This window comes from Sciurus carolinensis, chromosome 3 (assembly GCF_902686445.1).
Source record: "Sciurus carolinensis chromosome 3, mSciCar1.2, whole genome shotgun sequence".
NCBI lineage: Eukaryota > Metazoa > Chordata > Mammalia > Rodentia > Sciuridae > Sciurus > Sciurus carolinensis.
The window spans coordinates 121,426,123-121,445,597 of record NC_062215.1 but is presented as its reverse complement, the minus strand read 5'-3'; the positions used below and the strand labels follow the sequence as shown (position 1 = coordinate 121,445,597).

Here is a 19,475-nt window from a genome sequence, read left to right as displayed (position 1 = left end):
GTTAAACTTGTATGAGTTCAAATTAAGAGTTAAATGTAACCCCCAAGGTAACCACAAAGAATGTAGCTATAGAATATACACTAAAGGAAATGAGATTTAAATGTAAACTTTTTTTTTTTTAATTTTAAGAAGAGAGTTTAATTGGGAATTTAAAGAAGTATGCAGTCAGATCTGCTATAATTTTCCTTGGTGACAATTACAAATATATTTAAAGACAGGTCCCAATTTAAACATAAAATAAGGAGTTTAATAACAAGATTATCTAGTTTAAGAATTTCATTGAAAATGTGTTTTGGGCAAACCATGTCTTATATTGTAAGACTCAGAAGATATTTTTTAAAATGAGAATAAGTTTTAAAAGAAAAGATGATAACTACTCTCAGGTTCGTACAAGGCCCCAGGGATTGATTTTTCTTTTTCTTTTTTTTTTTTTTTTAATTTTTATTGTAAACAAATGGGATACATCTTTTCTCTGTTTGTACATGAAGGAGAGGCATACCATTTGTGTAATCATACATTTACCTAGGGTAATAGTTTTTGATTTATTCTGTTATTTTTTTCCTCCCCCCCACTCCTCCCACCCCTCTTTTCTCTATACAGCCCCTCCTTCCTCCATTCTTGCCCCCCTCCCACCCCCCATTTTGTGTCATCATCTGCTTATCAGAGAGATTTGTTGTTCTTTTTAAATTAGCACTATCTTAGACTATTTTAGAAAGAACTATTTCTTATTGCTTTATGGAAGTTTCTAAGAATGTTTGGTTGATGGTCTGTAGGACAGTCACTGTTGCTATTTCTCTTGAGTCAGTCCTAGTGACAGCTAATTTTGTGACACTTAATGATTTGTTTTGGTTATTTAAAATACACATATTTTGGGGCTGTGAATGTTGCTCATTGGTAGAATGCTCAACTAGCATGCACAAGACCCTGAGTTCAATCCACAGTACCACCAAATCAAAACAAAACAAAACACCCCACATATTTTGTACATCTGCTTGAGTAGCTGGCGTGACCTTAAACAAATTGAAGTTAGATTTTTATCAGTTTCTGTGAGAGAAGTTTTTCTAATGAGTTGTTCTAATTAGATAATATTGTGGTTGGAGGGAAAGAGTTCCAAACTATAGACAAGAGATCAAAGAAAACAAGAAGCAAGGGACTTGGATAAACAGGGTCCAGTCCCCACCTTCTTTGTGGACCCTGCCCCCCAGGGTAGGATTGTGAGGGCAGAAGGTTGAACTAGTCAAATCCTGTGTGTAGCCTCAGCCTCGGGCACATTGGAGGCCAGCGACACCTCAACATCACATCCTTTTCCCACTAACTTTTCCTGCCAATTTTAGTTGGTTTATTTTCTCATTAAAAAACATAAGATTAAATGGAAGTTTTTACTTTCTTCCCATTTTTGTAACATAATGGTAAACCTTATTCTAAATGGAATTTATTCCCCTTTGTCTTTTTAATTCAATTTTATAACAACTACAACAAAATGACAATACTGAAAAATAAAAGCATCTAAGCATGTTTTAATAGTTGTGTTTCCATCTCTTTAAGAAAAATAAGTAGCAGGTCTATATCCCCCCACCCTCCACTGCCCCTGTGTCAGGGATGGAACCCAGGGCCTTATGCATGCTGCTCAAACACTCCTCCAGTGAACTGTGCTTCCAGCTCCTAAAGCAGCAGATTTGATGAGGCAAACTTAGGGATTAGAGAGTTAGAAGCTAAATTTGGTGATGAGGTGAGTAAAAAATTCACCAAAGATATGGTATGGAATGGCATATTATATAATGTAAATCATTAGAAGCAACAAGATGTCAAATCAGGCAATGCCATTTAAATCTATGTAGTTGTATATCATTGGGGTTTATTTTAAAAATTTCTGTATCTTTTTTTTGTTTTGCTATGCTGGGAATGAGAACCAGGGACTCAGGCCTAATCAGCAAAAAGAGCTCTACAAGAAAGCTACATCCCCAGTCGCCCCCACCCCTGCTACATTTTTTAATTTGTAAAATTTTGAAACAGGATCTCACTAAATTATCCAGGCTGACCTTATATTTGTGATTCCCATGTTTCAGCCTCCCAAGTAGCTGGCATTACAGCTGTGTACCACGACACCTGGCCAAAAATGGTATCTATTATTTCCAATAACTAGCTATATTTGGTTAGTTTTGTTTTTTTTTTTTTTTTTTTAGTGTGAAAGAGAGAGAGAGTATGTGCGTGTGTGCATTTTAAAGTTTTGAATCCACAGATAACTACTATCAACTAGCTTAAAAAATGGATTTAAAGTATAAAAATTATCATATTTGCTATGGGGAAGAATATATGAAAGAGGACTTAATCTGTAAAGAAATCCAAGACTAGTTCTATCTGTTGTCCTTGTTGAGTAGTTCATGCATTCATATTATTCCAGAATTTAAAAGGTGCAACAGGGTATGCTATGAAAATTATTTCTCCCAGTTATTCAGTTTCTCTTTCTAGTATACAACTAATGTTTTAGTCTTTAAGTCATTTTGATTTTGGTAAACTTAGGTAAAATATTTTGACATATTTGTGATCAAATGTGTAGCTAATATTTTATGTTCTGCTTATGTAATTTGTCATGATTTAATAGCACCTTGTATCGCTTTATTAAAAGTCTGTAATTTATTTCTACCTAACTATTTTCTATTGGGCATTTGAACTTTTTTGGTTCAGTTTTGTTCTTATTAAAATTAGTAAACAAATTGGGTTTGTGGTTCAGTTGTAGAGCACTTGCCTCTTGTCCCTGAGGCCCTGGGTTCCATACGCAGCACACACCTCTCCCCCCACGAACACACACACACTAAATAAATAAAAAACATATGCACATACATAATAAAAATAAAATTAGGAAACAAATTGGCACGGTGGCACATAACACCATGATCCCAACTACTTGGGAAACTGAGGCAGGAGGAGACCAGCCTGGACAACTTAGTGAGACTGTCTCAAAATAAAATATAGGTGGTTAGAGATATAGCTCAATGGTAGAATGCCCTGGGTTCAATTCCCAGTACCACAGAACAAAACAAAGCAAAACACATTAGCAAACAGCATATTTGTACAGAAAAGATAGTACAAAGGTACTATCTTTTTCATTGAAAATTTATAATGTTTATGAAATTCTGTACATTAAATGATTGTATATTCTGTAAGAAGTATTTTTTTTCCTTTGAAAAGCTGTTATTGTATTAATGATATCACTTAAAATTAGCAGAGTTCTAGAACAGAGGAAATGTATTTGTTTCCCAGAGGGGAAACACTCAAAGGGAATGATAACATCATGATCTTTACTCTATGTTGCTTAGTTTCTTACCAGTATAATGAACGAATTTCAGATTTTATTGCCCCTCCCTCTGTCTCCAGTTTAATATGTTTAAGATAGTGGTACAGCTCAAAGTTAAAAAGAAAAAAAAAGGTGGGGGGGACAGTGCATATTTACCCTGTGTGTTTCCCTTTAAGTGATATAAACATCCAAAATTTTAGACAAATAGCAATCTTTAGCTTTTCTAAATTTATTCAGTATTCCTGAATAAATTTATGGATTTTTAAAAAAAATTTTTTAGATGTTGATAGACCTTTATTTTATTCATTTATTTATATGTGGTGCTGAGAATTGAACCTCACACATGCTAGGCAAGTGCTCTACCACTGAGCCACAACCCTTATCTTAAGAGTTTTAAAAAATGTTTATTGATTTTTAAAGTATATACAAACTACATAAGTGCTGAAAGTTTTGCTCTTTCCAGTGCAGAAAGCACTGGTGGGAAGCAAACTATAGTTGTGTGCCTTGTTACAATGTGTCATTGTTTCATTGTCTGAATGTTTCCTTGCCAGGTTATGTATGTTTACAGGTGCATTTCAGTTTAGTTTTGTGTTAATGTCCAGAGCATTGTTGGATCTTACTGCTAGGTAGCTAATCTTTAAAACACATGACAGTTAATGTGAATGCATTTTGAGATGTAGTCACCTTGTCTCCACTGTACTGTTTTAGTAGAATTTTAGTAGACACTTTGTTATTTGTACAGAATTGTTAAAGGAGTGCAAATCTCAGTAAATTGGCAATTCATTTCCAAAAGGGTCCATGAGAGAAGTGAGGGGAATGAGAGGGAACTGTGAGGGGAGATGCAGATTGTAGTCCTCCTGCTCTGCAGGATGTTGTAATTTACTAATAATTAAAAGCATGAAAGAACTTTGTAGTTATTTAAACAAAACATTCACATATAACACTTGGCACCCAGGGGCTGACACTGTCTGGTGGTAGCAAACTTGGGGGATTATAATTAAAATTTGTAGTTCTATTCTTCTTCTTCTTCTTCCTTTTTTTTTTAATCTGCTTTAGTTTGGAATATAAAACACATTTCCCAAAGATAGTATTTGCAACAATTATTTAAACAAGAGATTTCAGGGAAGTGGTAAACTTTTCCAATTGGTTTGGTCTTTAATACTAGCTACAGGAGTAATTACTTGGATTATCATTTTAACAATTTTTCACTCAGCAACCCTTTTGATAGTATTGTTTTCTCAGATTCAAACACTGAAATGCTCCCTTCTGCCTGCAGTGCAACAGATTAAAAGAGAGAGAAATGCAGGCATATCAACATGTAAAACTGGGTCAGTACATTGTTGGGGGACCTGTGTGCCAGTGGTCTGTATTGCTCCAAGTTGGGGAGTTACAGGAAGCGGAGTTCCTGCACAAAAGTGTGTGCATGTGTGCCATCAAATTGCCACACTCCTTGTTTGTAGACAAAAGGGGGATTCAGGCCCTGGGGAATCCAGGGAGGAGGAAAGGAATCTAGTGTCAATGTTGGCAGTTGTGGGTGATGAAAGGAGAAAAGTGTCGAAGTTGGAACTCGAGTAGCTGTGGGGTTTTGTAGAGCCAGAGTGGTTTGGAAAATGGGCCCAGCAATGCAACATTGCTGCCCTTTGGAAAAAGGGGTGTGGGTTTTAGATAAATGAGCAAGAATGTGGTCGGGAAGTTAGAGCATTGACATGCTGTTGAGGTTGCCTGTGGAGGGTTTGGGTATTGTTTGTGGCATTTTGATACCCATGGAATTACAGTGCCCCCAATGAGGATGCATTTCATATTTCACATGGTGTGCATTGCAGTTGTTATGTTTACTTAATATGATTACGATTATATGAATATGATTATGAATATTGTATGAATAGAGTTATGATTATATAATGTAAACAGTCACAGTTTAAGATGACAGTGTATAAATGGGATTTTTTCACTTCATGGAAGAAGATACTATACATGTTATTTATTTTTATGTATCCATAGCCACACATACATCTTTTTCTTTCTTACTAAAGCCAAAAAAGGAGTTGGCTGTGGTTATGTTAAACATTCTTTTTTTTTTTTCCTTTACTAGTTAACAAATTTCAAATGCAAATATACTATGATTATCCGAATTCAAGACTCTTATCACTCACCACTAGATTGTGGAATGTGGCTTTAATCTGAGGGTGTTGTACTCATGGTAACTACATAGGCGCTCCAGTTCTCAGCTCTTCATACAAGTTGTTCTGGTTTTGTCTGAAATGATACTGAAATTTGTCTTTCTAAATCCCCTCCTTTTGTGTGGGGTAGCTGTCTGTGTATCTGTCTTAGAGTTCTGCTCAGGCTCATGCGTTTTAGAATTTGAATCAGAGACTTGCCTTCTCTGACTCAAAGCACCTCTGAAGGGCCAAAGTGTTGCTAATTGCTCTACAAGTTCCAAGGAAGCAGAAGCAAGTGGCTGAACTAAGGGAATCTTTTCTAAGAAGAGCAAAGAAACATTATAGATCTGAATTTTAGCTCCAGTATATAAAAGATTCCAGTCTTCTGCCATATTTTCCCCTTTCACTGGGGAGTACTCTACCACCACATCTGCCTTTGCTTTTGTTTTCCAAATTAGGTTTATTAGTTTTGCTATTTTGAATATGATTGGGTTTAAGATGGGTCTGAAGAACAATCTTGACATTTCAAGTAGAAACAAACCCAGACATAGGCTGACCTGCAACAGGGACAATCTCCCAGAGCCCCTCCAGCATCAGCCAAAGCATCCTTCTCCAGTGAAGAAGAGGGAGGTGTAAAGGTGGTGAACAAACAAACAAATAAGTAAATAAATGGAGGTTTCTGGATTTTCTTATTTATATTGCCACTCTGGCTCTGATGTGGAAATTGCCTCTGTCTCTTCTCCTTTCTCTGCAGGCTGGGGGTTCTCAGGTCATCTTTACAAACCCACTGGAGATAGTGAAGATTCGCCTGCAGGTGGCTGGAGAGATCACCACAGGACCCAGAGTCAGTGCCCTGAATGTGCTACGGGACTTGGGACTTTTTGGTCTGTATAAGGTGGGTAGGTTCCCTTGGGCTAGCTCAGTAGTGATTGTAATATACTCAATATAAATGTGAAAGAATGTGAAACCAGACTTCACCCCCTACTAGTTTGAAAAGCAATCTTGTCCAGCAGGGTTGTCCATGGAGTAGAAAATCAAACAAAAAGAAAAAATCAGGACACTTCTATTAAAGGCAGTGGGATACACAAGCACATTCTCCTGTTGTCATCTGCAGCTTTTGTGAAGTCCCCGGCAGGGAGGCCTGCACTGCAGACCTGCTGGCTTCAGGCTCTCAGCCTTTAATTCCATGGGGGGATTGGGAAGTTTCTTTGGTGTTCCCTTTGGTGGGGGTATAGGACTTCAAAATAGTCTTATGTTTATTTTGAATCTGAGTTATCTCTATTGTTATCCTCCCAATAGGAGCTTCTCTTTGTCTTAATAATTTGACCACAGTAAAACAGTAGTACAGTTTGGTAGGATTCAGGTCTTTAAGAAGTTAAGTGGTAGGATTTGTCAATAATGAATTCCATTTAAAAAAAAAAAAAAAAAAAAACAGTGTGCTATACTTTAGCAAAATGCCAGTCAACAGATCCTTCCCTGCAGGTATACTTACTCCCATCATTACAGATCAGATGTAATGGAGCAGAAGCTATTATTTTTCTTAAACAAGGAAGAGTATTTCTTTCCATTCCTTTGCCTGGTATAAGGGGGAATACGTAAATTTAGCCACTATAGGCAATTGTGTTTTCACAGCATCTGATTTATTTATAGATCCATCATTGCAGAAATGTGTAAATTTGCTTCTGTAGCTGAAAATTAGAAATTAGACATTCTCTAGATTAGAATCGCACAGCTACAGGGCTCTCTGGAGACCGGCAAACAATGATGCTTATCTCCAGAGAGTTTGTTGCACACTTTGCTCCTCCCCGTCCACCTCTAATTTCCATACTGTTTAGAATTCCCTTTGAGAGCTGAATTTATGAATATTGTTTATCTCTGTATTATCCTTTAGAGTCCTTGAGTTGTTTTTTTTTTTTTTTTTTTTCCCCCTTATAGCTTGTCTTTTCCTTAGGGAACAAGTGCCAAATTGCCAGATTTGTTTAGTTAGGGAAAGCCTTGGGCGGTGGAATAGCATGGGCTGTGGACAAGGCTGAGAAAGGTGTTCGTTGTGACCTTAGCCACTGGGACAAGCTATCACTTTTTGTACTCTCATGGAAATCTCCTGCTAAAATATTTGTCTGGGTTTCCTCCAGTCCTCCTTTAGTTAGCACACGAATAACAAAAAGCGAACAATTATAGTTTCTTTTTCCCCTTCCCTAGAATAGTTACTCTCACCACTGCCTATCTAGCCTTTATCTGGCCCTGAAAAAACTCTATAGAGCTTGAATTGATGATTTGCTATTTTTTAAAAAGTATTTTGTTTTTTAGTTGTAGGTGGACACAATACCTTTATTTTATTTTTACAAGGTGCCGAGGATGGGACCCAGGGCCCCATGCATGCTAGGCAAGCGCTCTACCACTGAGCCATAACCTCAGCCCTTGAGAGTCTTTTGGGCTATCTTTACTGATTGCTTGGGAATCAAGCTATTAATCTTGGAATTTAAAGTCTAAACCCTTCCCCCATAACTGCCCACAACTCTCTTCCCCTTCCAAAACCAAACAAAACAAGCAACTTGGAGGTTTGATAATTGAATTTTTATTAACCTCAAAAACATAGATCAATGAATATAACTTTTCATTATGCAACATTAATAAGTTACAGAGATCTCTAAAGCACTGTGCTTGTAGTTAATATTGTACAGCAAGCTCAAAAATTTAAGAGGGTAGATCTCATGCTATGTATTTTTACTACAACAAAAGTCAAATTGATTAACTGAAAAAAACTCTTGAATCTAAACTAGAAATGCCAAGAAATTCTTGTTTGTGAGAATATTATTATTTCCCAGTTATTAAGTCTAGGACTCTAGGATCCACTCTGCAAGCTTTGGGCCATGTAGGTTTCCCTGTGCCCCATTTGTCTCTCCCCACCCCCATTTCCCTTCCACATCAGTTCTAATACAGTTTGAGGGACACCTCAGGCTGAAAGCCCTCTGGATCCCACTTGGGCATTCACACCCTGTTTACACACTGTTTTGCACTATTTCCTGACTCTGTGACAGGGTGCCAAAGCGTGTTTCCTCCGAGACATTCCCTTCTCTGCAATCTATTTTCCTGTTTATGCTCATTGCAAACTACTTCTGGCTGATGAAGACGGACACGTGAAAGGTCTAAATCTCCTTGCAGCTGGAGCCATGGCAGGTAACTACAGAATTTTTTTTGACCCAAGAATTCTCTTCCCATTCTCTTTGAGAAGTACAGAATCTCTGTGTACTTTCCCCCTTTCTTTTTAGAAGAGTTATTGTTTGTATCTGACTTAAATATGATTGCCTTTTCTCCTTTGTGGGATGTGCTGTAATTCTGATGAGAGTTAATTACATTTGCATAATGTGGATAAACAGCTTAATGCAGCTTAGCATCTTGGAGCCAAATTAGATCTGCCCATCTAAATTGGGCTTTCATCATTAACATGTTTCTTAGCCTCCCTCGCCCCTGAAACCTTGGGTGTCACCAAGCTAAGCATTAAGGTGGAAAAGTTCTCATCAAATTAGTTGCTTTGTTACACCTCATGTTGATGCACAGGTCTTGCATGCCCTTACTTCCTAACCCTGTATATTGGGGTCCACATGATTTAGCTCAAAATTGAGTTCTCGTCATGAAGCTGTCCCTATTCTTCCTGACCTTGATTTTCATATTCTTAATTTTTTTGTCTTTTGTCTTTTCATCTCTTCTTTTTTTTTTTTTGGTACTGGGGATTGAACCCAGGGGTGCTTAACCACTGAGCCACATCCCCAGCCCTTTCTTATGTTTTATTTTGAGACAGGGTCTTGCTAAGTTGCTTAGGGCCTCACTAAATTGCTGAGACTGGCTTTGAACTTGGGATCCTCCTGCCTCAGCCTCCCCAGCCGCTGGAATTTGTCTTTTGTTAATAGTTGTTTGCATATGTTTTATCATCTGTACCAGACTGAGTTTGCTTCAGTGTAGGAGTTTCACTCTGTTTATCTTTCCTTCCCTATATGACCAACATAGTAATAATAATAGGAGCTCAATAAATGTTAATGGAATGAATGAAAATTTTCATTTTGTCTAAAATACCAAAGTGGGCACAGAAGAGATTCCATCTGAAAGAGGAGTCTAAGGCCCTTCCTTCTGATCCCGCAGGTATAGGCTTACTCTTTTTTTTTTTTTTTTTCCTTTTTGTACCAGAAATTGAACCCAGCAGTATTTAACTACTGCGCCATATCACCATCCCTTTTTATTTTTTATTTTGAGGCAGGGACCTGCTAAGTTACTGAGGCTGACTTTGAACTTGTGATCCTCTTATGTCAGCCTCCCAAGCCTCTGGTATTACAGGTGTGCATCACTGCGCCCACCTAGCCTTACTCCTGAGTTAGGAAGGAGCTAACTTGGAACAGAAGGGAGAGCCAGGCATCCTTGGCTGTACCAACACTCAAGAAATGACAGAGAAAGGAAAGGACATGTAATTGTTTTCCATACATCCAGCAACGAGCCATTACAGAGCTCCGTGTGGCTCTGACCAGCTGGGTTCATGTTCCCTATCTGGTTCTCAGGTGCTGGGTTTATTCTCTTCTCATGGCTCTGGCTAAACAGCAGGATAGCCTGAGTATGTCCAGAAGTGAGGTGTGCTCAGTGTGTTCTGAGATTGTGGAGATGAACATGTTGTTGTTCTTGCGTGTAATTACAGAGGATGGCTTGTGATGATTTAGAAACTCCTGGGAGCTTTGAGACATAATTTTGGGTCCAGCAAATCCCTGTCCTTTGTCACTAGTAATTTTTGTTAGTTGAACGTTAAAAATCAGCTCAGTCTTGGCATTGAAGTGTTCATCCAGCTCCTTTCTGGTTTGTACCAGTCTCCCCTTTTAAAATGGGGGCCAGCATTTTCCCTCCAAGTTTTTCCTTATGCTTTCCAATCAGCAGGAAAAAACAGGCAAAGCACATTTTAATCATGGACAGGAAGTTACCAGTGGTTGATGGAACTGAGTAAACATTTTCCAAGTCAGCACCATCTTCTTGCCTATAGACATTTGATGGGTTTTCAGAGTGAGATATGAATTTTTATAATTTTTAGCAGCAAAGCTTTGCTGGCAGGCACTGAGAACACTTGGAATCCTGTCTCCTAAAGGAGACAATTTACCTAGTTTCATCTGAATAGGGTGCAGGGCTGTTCCTGAAGGGAGGTATTTCCATTATTCCTTAACAGAGCCCCCACAAGGCCACCAGTTCCATCTGCCTAGTGATGATACAGTGATATTTAGGCCAAATTGAATTTCTTCCCCCTGGGGAAGGTTATGTTGCTCCGGTGTCCTGTTTTGTTTTATAAGTAAAAAGTGAGGTTGTGAAATCCATCTTCTGTGTCCTGCTGATGATCAATCTCAACGTGACCCCAGGAAGCTCAGGCACAGGGGATGGATGAAAGGCCTTTTGATGATCAGCTCCCCTGTTGTTCCTTAACTGGTTACCTGGCCTCCTTTTGCTCCAGTTGTATGATTCCTGTCATGTAAGTCCATCTGAAAGGAGTTGGTTAACTCTCAAGTTAGCCCCTCCAACAGGTGAGGCAGTGGTTGTTAGTATTGCAGTTCACCTCCCACAGTACAGTGGACAAGATTCAGCAAAAAACACCACAGTTGGGTGTCAGATACATTCAACAGCTCATTAAATTGACATTATCCTTATGTTTTATACATAAAAATATCATATTTGAGGAAAAAAGGAGATAAAGTAATTGAAACTGAAAGTGAACACTTGGGAATTATCCTGTTAATATTGCTGCATTTTTTTCTTCTCACAGTTCTTTAGGATCATGCAATGTACAATGATTTTCTTTTCTTTTTTTTTTTTTTTTTTTGCGGTGCCGGGGATTGAACCCAGGGCCTTATGCTTGCAAGGCAAGCACTCTACCAACTGAGCTATATCCAAGCCCAATGATTTTCTTTATTCAGAAAGAAAAAAGTATTTTTTCTTAATCATACAGAAGCAGCTAATAGGCTCCTAAACATCCTTTTTTCCATTAGTGCCTGAACTTAAGGAGCTTTGAGTTCCCCACACATGGTTAAAGTTGCAGATTGTATTGTTAGATGTCAGCAGCATTTCTGTCCTTTTATGCATGAGTTAAATATGTCTCTCCTGAAAGGTGTGCCTGCTGCTTCTCTGGTGACCCCTGCTGATGTCATCAAGACAAGACTGCAAGTGGCTGCCCGTGCTGGCCAGACAACATACAGTGGTGTCATTGACTGTTTCAGAAAGATACTCCGGGAAGAAGGGCCCTCTGCATTTTGGAAAGGGACTGCAGGTAGAATGGCTGCCTGACTTTAGCGTCTTGCCCTGTTACTCAGTGGTTGTCTTCGTCAGAGTCATCGTGGTTTTAAGTCTATCCCCTCCCCGCTCCTTTTTTTCAGCTCGAGTGTTTCGATCGTCTCCCCAGTTTGGTGTTACTTTGGTCACCTACGAACTTCTTCAGCGGTGGTTTTACATTGATTTCGGAGGCCTGTAAGTGCAGCTGCCCAACTCCTTTACAAAGAAATCACCAAAACCCAAACAAATGTTTGTTCTGTTTACAAAGACAGTTTGGAATTCAGAAAACCAGTAAGACAGAGTTTGTTAAGACCATTGCATTTTAAACAGCTTACAAAGCTTCAGTGTTAAGAGTAGGACCTTGGCGGAGTGATGAAATACACAGTAGTCAGCTAGTTGGGGAAAGTTTAGGGAGGTAGCAAAGTAAATGCTTTGTGAATGATTGTCTGTTTTTGCATAAGCAAGTTCAGAACTTTGTGGAGTTAGATTCTTATTATATGAATTGTATTATAAGGTCTTTTCATCTGAAGTGGTATAAATGTGTACTTTTAATACTTCTATGAATTTTCTGCCAAAGATCCAAGTTCTTTTGTACCTCTGATATTTCATATTAACCATTATTTATTATTAGATGGTTAAAGAAATTGCCAACCTGCCCCCACCCCCCAAAGGTTCAAAAAGAGGTTTTGCCTATGGGTATAATCATTGGTAAGGTATAGGCAAAAAATTAGGATACTTGAAGCTTACACTGGGAAGAAGAGCAGTTACTTGTTATATTTGCTGGGTGGGGAAGTTGTATCCAAAGCAAGCAAGTATCAGCTTTTCAGCAGAAGACCAAATACTGTTTTGAATGCTTATCTCAAACCTGACTCCTCCTCAGAGCCTTAAGTAGAGGATTAGCTGATGAGCCAGGAAGTAGAGGAACCTAGACAAAAAAGTGAGAATAGCAACCTTAAAATTATATCATACAAGGGCTGGGCTGTGGCTCAGTGATGGAATGGTTGCCTACCATGTGTGAGGCACTGGGTTCGATCCTCAGCACTGCATATAAATAAATGAATAAAATAAAGGTCCATCAACAACCAAAAAATTTTTTAAAAATTATATCATACAAATATTAAGATTCTATGAAATCATAGAAAAGCCTGAATGTTCAAAAGGAAGAACTAAGTCTATTTCTCTTCAATTTTTTGACCTTTATGAGTTACTGTTTAAGAAGTTAACTCTTAAATTATGCCAAAATATGAGAAAAATGTATACTTTTATGATTAGTTTCATACATGCTTACTGCAAAAAATAGAAAGGTAGAAAAGAGGGAAAAAAATCTATAATCCTACTTTCCAGAGTGTTAATATTTGCGTGTATTTTCTTCTGATTTCTTTTTTTGGCATCTATTTATATATGTATATAAGCATTGAAATTGAGGCCTTTTCTCTTCAAATATATGAGTGTGGAGCTTCCAAAGCAGCTATAAATCATGGCTAATGCAGCATAGATGACATGGAAATGGTTGAGACAAACTTACTTCTTGGCACGTGGGTCAGACTGAGCACGTTCACTTGTAAGCCACTCTTGTAAATCTCCAGCACACTAACCATTGACTTTCTCCTGTCAACAGCAAACCTTCTGGCTCAGAACCAACACCTAAATCCCGCATCGCAGACCTTCCTCCTGCCAATCCTGATCACATTGGTGGATACAGACTTGCCACAGCCACTTTTGCTGGAATTGAAAACAAGTTTGGCCTTTATCTCCCCAAATTTAAGTCTCCTAGTGTTGCAGTGGTTCAGCCAAAAGCAGCAGTGGTAACAGCTCAGTGATGAGACACTGTTGAGAATGGCAAAATGGTACCCGAAGGAGGAGCCCTAGGAGAGCAGCCCTGTAGTGTATCCAGTCAGCTGCATGGTGCTGACTGAGCTGGGGAGTCAAACTATTCTTTCTATATGATATATACATATATTTGTTTATAAAGTAATCATCTGCCCAGGGAAAAACCACAATGCAGTTATGAGCTTTAGTCTTATGTGTTGAAATGTTTTCTAAGCCTTGGCATGAATTAGTGTTCTAGATTCTGCTTTGCACAGCTTGTACTTACAGTGACTGTACATATTGTACATCTTTGTACAGAGACATCTTGGCACCTCATCCCAACAAATCACATTTATAGAAATGTAATGCAGTTCTGAGTGGCTTGAAATGTACAGAATGTTTTGAAAGTGTTTTATTAAGAATCACATAAGAATCAATGTATTAAAATTAAATTCATTCTCTTATTGGTGACTTATGGAAATAAAGCATCAATATTGGATGTATTTAATTCCTAGTTTGTTTTCCATTCTGGAATAAGATGGTATTTGCTGATAAAAGGCATAAGGAGACCTAGTGCTAACATCATCAAATAAGTAATACTTTGGAAAGGCGCATGCTAGTGGATGCCAGAGGACCAGGCTAATGACTTGCGTGTGCTGATGTGTTTCCATTTATATTTAATGTGTGTGTGATCTTTCTCTGTTAATCAACAAGCATTTCTGGGACAGCTCTTCTCCTGTCAGTGTGCATATGGAAACAGGGTGGTTTCCAGTATTACTCGTTTAGTTTTGCTTTCCTCTGACATAGCAAAGCAAAGGTAAAGCTTTTGAAAGAGTAAAGGACACCTTGACAATTTTCCTTCATATGGTATGATTCCAATAAAAAATAAAAGCACACCAAAATGTATGCATGTAGTTGGATTTTCCTTCATAAATATACTGCTAGTGCTTTTGGTACTCATTCACTACTGATTTCAAACAACTCATGGTCAGGTTTACCCTTTCCCCCACTTTTGTAGGAGATAGGCAATTTGGTTTTGAAAGCCATAGGGTGGAGTGAGGGGAGGGAAGAAGAAGAGAAGCTCTTATGTGGTAATTTGGTGGTGCCTAGGTCCTTACTTAGGAGTCCAAATAAAAGTTTAGTTATTCCAAAAGGAATAAGGGTGTGATTACTAATTTAGATCTAAACACACATCTTGATGACTATATCTACATTTTGCTATGGTTGTAATTTGATGTGTAGCATTAGAACTTACATACTTTAAACAAAGTGTTTTGGGAAAACATTGCTATTGCCAATGAGTGGGAATATGAGAATGTAAGCAAATATTTTCAAGGACTGAGCCTGGAGATGGACCAAGTCACTTAGTATCCTATATAGCACTCATCAGTTGATGGCTGAAAGCCCTATAACTGCAACTATAAGTTCTCTCAAGTCCTTCCAGAACAAAAGAATTAGCTTTGAAAGCAACTTATTTCCAAATGTATTAGATTAGTGTCATTAGAATGGAACAAATACAATTGTTTTGCTATACCACTTGTTAAAAATATATACGTAGTCCGTGGATGTATAATTACATATATGTGTGTGTAGAGAATAAGAGGTGAACATGCCCTCTTTACCCTGCCCCACTTCCTGCCCTAGAGTTGATAATTGATAACAGATTATATGTTTGTAGTAAATTTTTCACACTTACATAAATATATGTACATATTTATATTTTTAAAACCAGAATTATGCTTTGTATATGTGTTGTTCTGTTACTCGCTTTTATTTACTTAGTCTTTGAGATCTTCCTATGTCAGTTTATGAAAAATGTATCTTAACAACTGCATAGTGTTTCATTTTATGGATTATGAAAAATGTGGTAAATATTCCATTGTTGATATTTATTCATTTTCTTCACTATTGAAAACAATGCTGAGGTGAATGGAAAACATCTTTGTATGAACATATTAAGACACATGCCATTATTCATTAGGATATAGAATGGAAATTGAAAATCCACAAGATAAATGAGGGTTTTTTGTTTGTTTTTGTTGTTTTGTGATACTGGGGATCAACCCCAGGCCTTCTACATGCTACATTTCCTACTCCAAGATAATTTTTATATTTTTATACATATTGCCACATTGTTCTTCAAAAAAGTTTTATTAATGATAAGAATGCCTATTTAGGAAAAACAGTGGCAAGTGATCACTGTTCTTTTAATTTTTGTTTTCCTAATTACTAGTGGGATTGAATGTCTTTTAATATTAACTGGTCATTTGTATATTTTATTAAAGAATATATAGAAAGAAACATGTATATACATATTTTAAACAATCATAAAAACAACCCCATATGATCACGAGGTCAAGAAACAACATTTCCAACCTTAGGAGATCTCTATATGCTCCTCCCTAACCCTGTCTCTCTCCTTTAAAACCATCCATACTCTTCATTTCTTTGTTTTTCTTTATAGTTTTACCACCCATATATATTCCTAAACAATATATTTAATTCCTATTTTTGAAATTTGTATAAATCAAAATATATTGTAAACTTTTGAAACTACTTCTACTAAACATTATGTTTGAAGGATTCATATCATTGTGTGTAGCTATAGTTTGTTTATTTCATTGTATAGCTATATTTATTTTTCACTTTATTCTTGATGGACATTTGTTTTTTTCCAGTTTGGGGATTACAGACAGTGCGGCTATGGATATTGTGAACATGTATTCTGGAGTATGCATCTTTAAAAGATAAGATGAATAAGAGTGGAACCACAGAGTTACCAGGATTGTTATATTTTTAATTTTACTAGATTGTTTCAGACTGTTTTCCAAGGATTCTTGTACTAATTCATATATTCCCAAGGGTATAATGGCTTTTTGATTTTTACCAAAAAATGTAAGCATATAGTGATATCTTGTTTTTAATTTATTTTAATTTTATATTTTTAGTTGTTGATGAACCTTTATTTTATTCATTTATTATGTGGTGCTGAGAATCAAACCCAGTGCCTCATGCATGTGAGGCAAGTGCTGTACCACTGAGCCACAACCTCAGCCCTGGCATCTTGTTTTTTTTGTTTGTTTGTTTGTTTTGCGGTGCTGGGGATTTGAACCCAGCGCCTTGTGCTTTTGAGGAAAGCACTCTATCAACTGAGCTATCTCCCCAGCCCCTGGCATCTTGTTTTTAATTAGCATTTTCCTAGATCAAATGAGGCTGAACATCTTTCATATGTTTCTTGGCCATTTGAATTTCATCTTGGGTGAATAAAGGATATGTTAAAATATACTTTTAGCCCATTTTCCACATTAATTTGCAGGGGGGTTCTTTATATACTCTGGTTACTACTTTGAGTTGTTTGTGTTACAAAATATTTTCCCAGTTGGTGGCTTGTTTTCACAATGTTTTTTGATAGATTAACATTTTCATTTGATATGTTCAAATACATCAACATTATTCCTTATGGTTAATTTGTATTTCTTCTTTTAAAAAATATCCTCTTTCTAGGTCAAAAATATAGTAATTTTCTTGCTAAATGCTCTACAGTTTTGCCTCTCACGTTTAGGTTTCATCTACCTGGGAACTGTCTTTGGCATGCAATATGAGGTAACTGTTTTGCTTCTTTATGTGGGCCAGTCTGTTGTGCCAGCGCTGTTTATTGAAAAGAGTTTTTTGAAAAGTCTGTGTGGCTTTGAAGTGCTTTCTGTGTTGTACAGTGAATGTTAGTGTACACTTTAATTTATTTCTGGTGTATTTGTTTTATTACATTAGTCTTTTTCTGTGTTAAAATACATACACTGCCTTCAGTACTCTATCCTTTAGAAAAGTTTTGTTGTACAGTAGAGCAAATCCTTTCACCTTATTTTTCTTTAAGAGCTTGTAGTTCTTCTTGGTTCTTTGATTTTCCATATACATTTTAAATTTATCAGTTTCCACCCCCAAAATAAACAAACTAAATACATCAAAATATTGATTTTAGTTGCAATGAATTTGTAAGCCATTTTGGGGAGAATTTATATCATTATAGTAGGACTTCCAATTCATGAACATGATATATTTCCATTTAAATCTTTTTAGTGTCTTAATAAAATTTTACAATCACCAGAGGTCTGGTACATCTTTTGATATATATATATATATATATATATATATATATATATATATATATATTCCTCAGTGCCTCACATGTTTGAATCCTGTTATAAATTATGTGTCTTAAATCTCATGACTCAGGAGCTGAAGCAGAAGGATCTCAAGTTTGAGGCCAGCCTCAGCAATTTAGCAAGGCCCTAAGCAACTTAGACCTTGTCTCAAAAAAAAAAAGAACTGGGATGTAGCTCAGTGGTAAAGCTCCTCTGGGCTCAAACCCCAGTCCCCCAACTAAAAAAATTTATACATCTTAAAATGTTATTTCTAGCCAAGCGCAGTGGCTCATGCCTGTAATCCCAGTGACTTGGGAGACTGAGGTGGAGGATCACAAGTTCAAAGCCAGTCTCAGCAACAGAGAGGTGCTAAGCAACTCAGTGAGACCTTATCTCTAAATAAAATACAAAATAGGGCTGGGGATGTGGCTCAGTGGTCGAGTGCTCCTGAGTTTAATCACTGGTACCAAAAAAAAAAAAGTTATTTCTAATATGCAGGAATAAAATATTCCCCTACTCTTATTATGAAAAAAATCAAAAGTATAGAAAAGTTTCAAGAAGTAAAATAAATTCCTTAATGCTTTTTACTTATTTACATTTTCTACTATAATTCATATACTTACATTACAAATACATATCCATACATTTATTTTTGCTGAACCATTGGAGAACAAGTTGCAGGCATCATCATACTTCATTCCTATTTCAGCATATGTCTCTTACTCTCTAACTGAACGATACCATTTTCATACATAAAAATCTGTTATAACTTCATTTATAATGTCTGACATTCCATTTAAATTCAAAATTCCCCAACTACTTGAAAAATGTCTTTGTTTTAGGATCCAAGACCTAATAAAAATTGACACATGATGGTTATGGTTAACATCTTTTACTTCTAACTCTGAAATATTCCCTGTCATTTTGATAGTTCCTCATAAGATTGTAAGCCAGTTGTCTTGTAGAATGTTTCATATTATTTATTTATCTGATTGTTTCCTCCTGGTATAACTTGTTCCTGTAGTGTACACTGGAAATAGTCTAGCAGTTTTTCTTTTTAAAGCTTTACTGATGTATTCTTTTTTTTTTTTTAATTTTTTGTAGTTATAGATGGACGGCATGCCTTTATTTTATTTATTTATTTTTATGTGATGCTGAGGATCAAACCCAGTGCCTCACATATGCTATGCAAGCACTCTACCACTGAGCCACACCCCAGCCCTCCTGATCCATTCTTTATGGAGCTATGTAACCATCACCACAGTCCAATTTTAGTGCATTTCCATCACCCTCCAAAGTGATCAAAGTGTTAAGTGTATCATATTCCCACTAGTAATGGAAAAGTGTTAAGTTTCTTCACATGTTGCCAATATTTTATAATTGTCAATCTTTTATTTAGTGGGCCTGAAGTGATACCACATTATGATTTTGATTTGCATTTCCCTAATGACTAGTGATGTTGAGCATCTTTTCATGTCTTATAAACATCTGGGTTTCTTCAAATCTGTTGTTAAATTGTAGTTCGTCTTTTTGTTGAGTTGTAAAAGTGTTTTTTTGTTTGTTTGTTTGTTTTCTATACATTCTAGTTGTAAGTTTTATATCAGATTTGTAAATATTTTCTTCTAGACAAGTTCCCCCCACCTCCTCTGTGGTATTAGGGATTAAACCCAGGGCCTTGTTCATGCTAGACAAGAACTATACCATTGAGCTACCTTCCTATTTACCAGTCTATCTTAGTGGTGTCTTCTGAAACACAAAGATGTAAGAAAACATTTTAAAGTCTAA

General features: G+C 36.8%; 1 protein-coding gene across 1 annotated transcript in view; it reads left to right on the top strand.

Annotated features, from left to right (window-relative positions):
• Window positions 1-14,455, top strand: part of Slc25a12 (solute carrier family 25 member 12) — an 87,705-nt gene extending 73,250 nt beyond the window's left edge. The window contains exons 14-18 of the mRNA XM_047543411.1: window positions 6,209-6,349; window positions 8,493-8,631; window positions 11,582-11,740; window positions 11,847-11,937; window positions 13,361-14,455. Coding sequence (XP_047399367.1) covers window positions 6,209-6,349; window positions 8,493-8,631; window positions 11,582-11,740; window positions 11,847-11,937; window positions 13,361-13,562 — 732 coding nt within the window. The 3' untranslated portion in view covers window positions 13,563-14,455. The remainder of the gene's footprint in view (window positions 1-6,208; window positions 6,350-8,492; window positions 8,632-11,581; window positions 11,741-11,846; window positions 11,938-13,360) is intronic.
• Window positions 14,456-19,475: the final 5,020 nt, after the last annotated feature.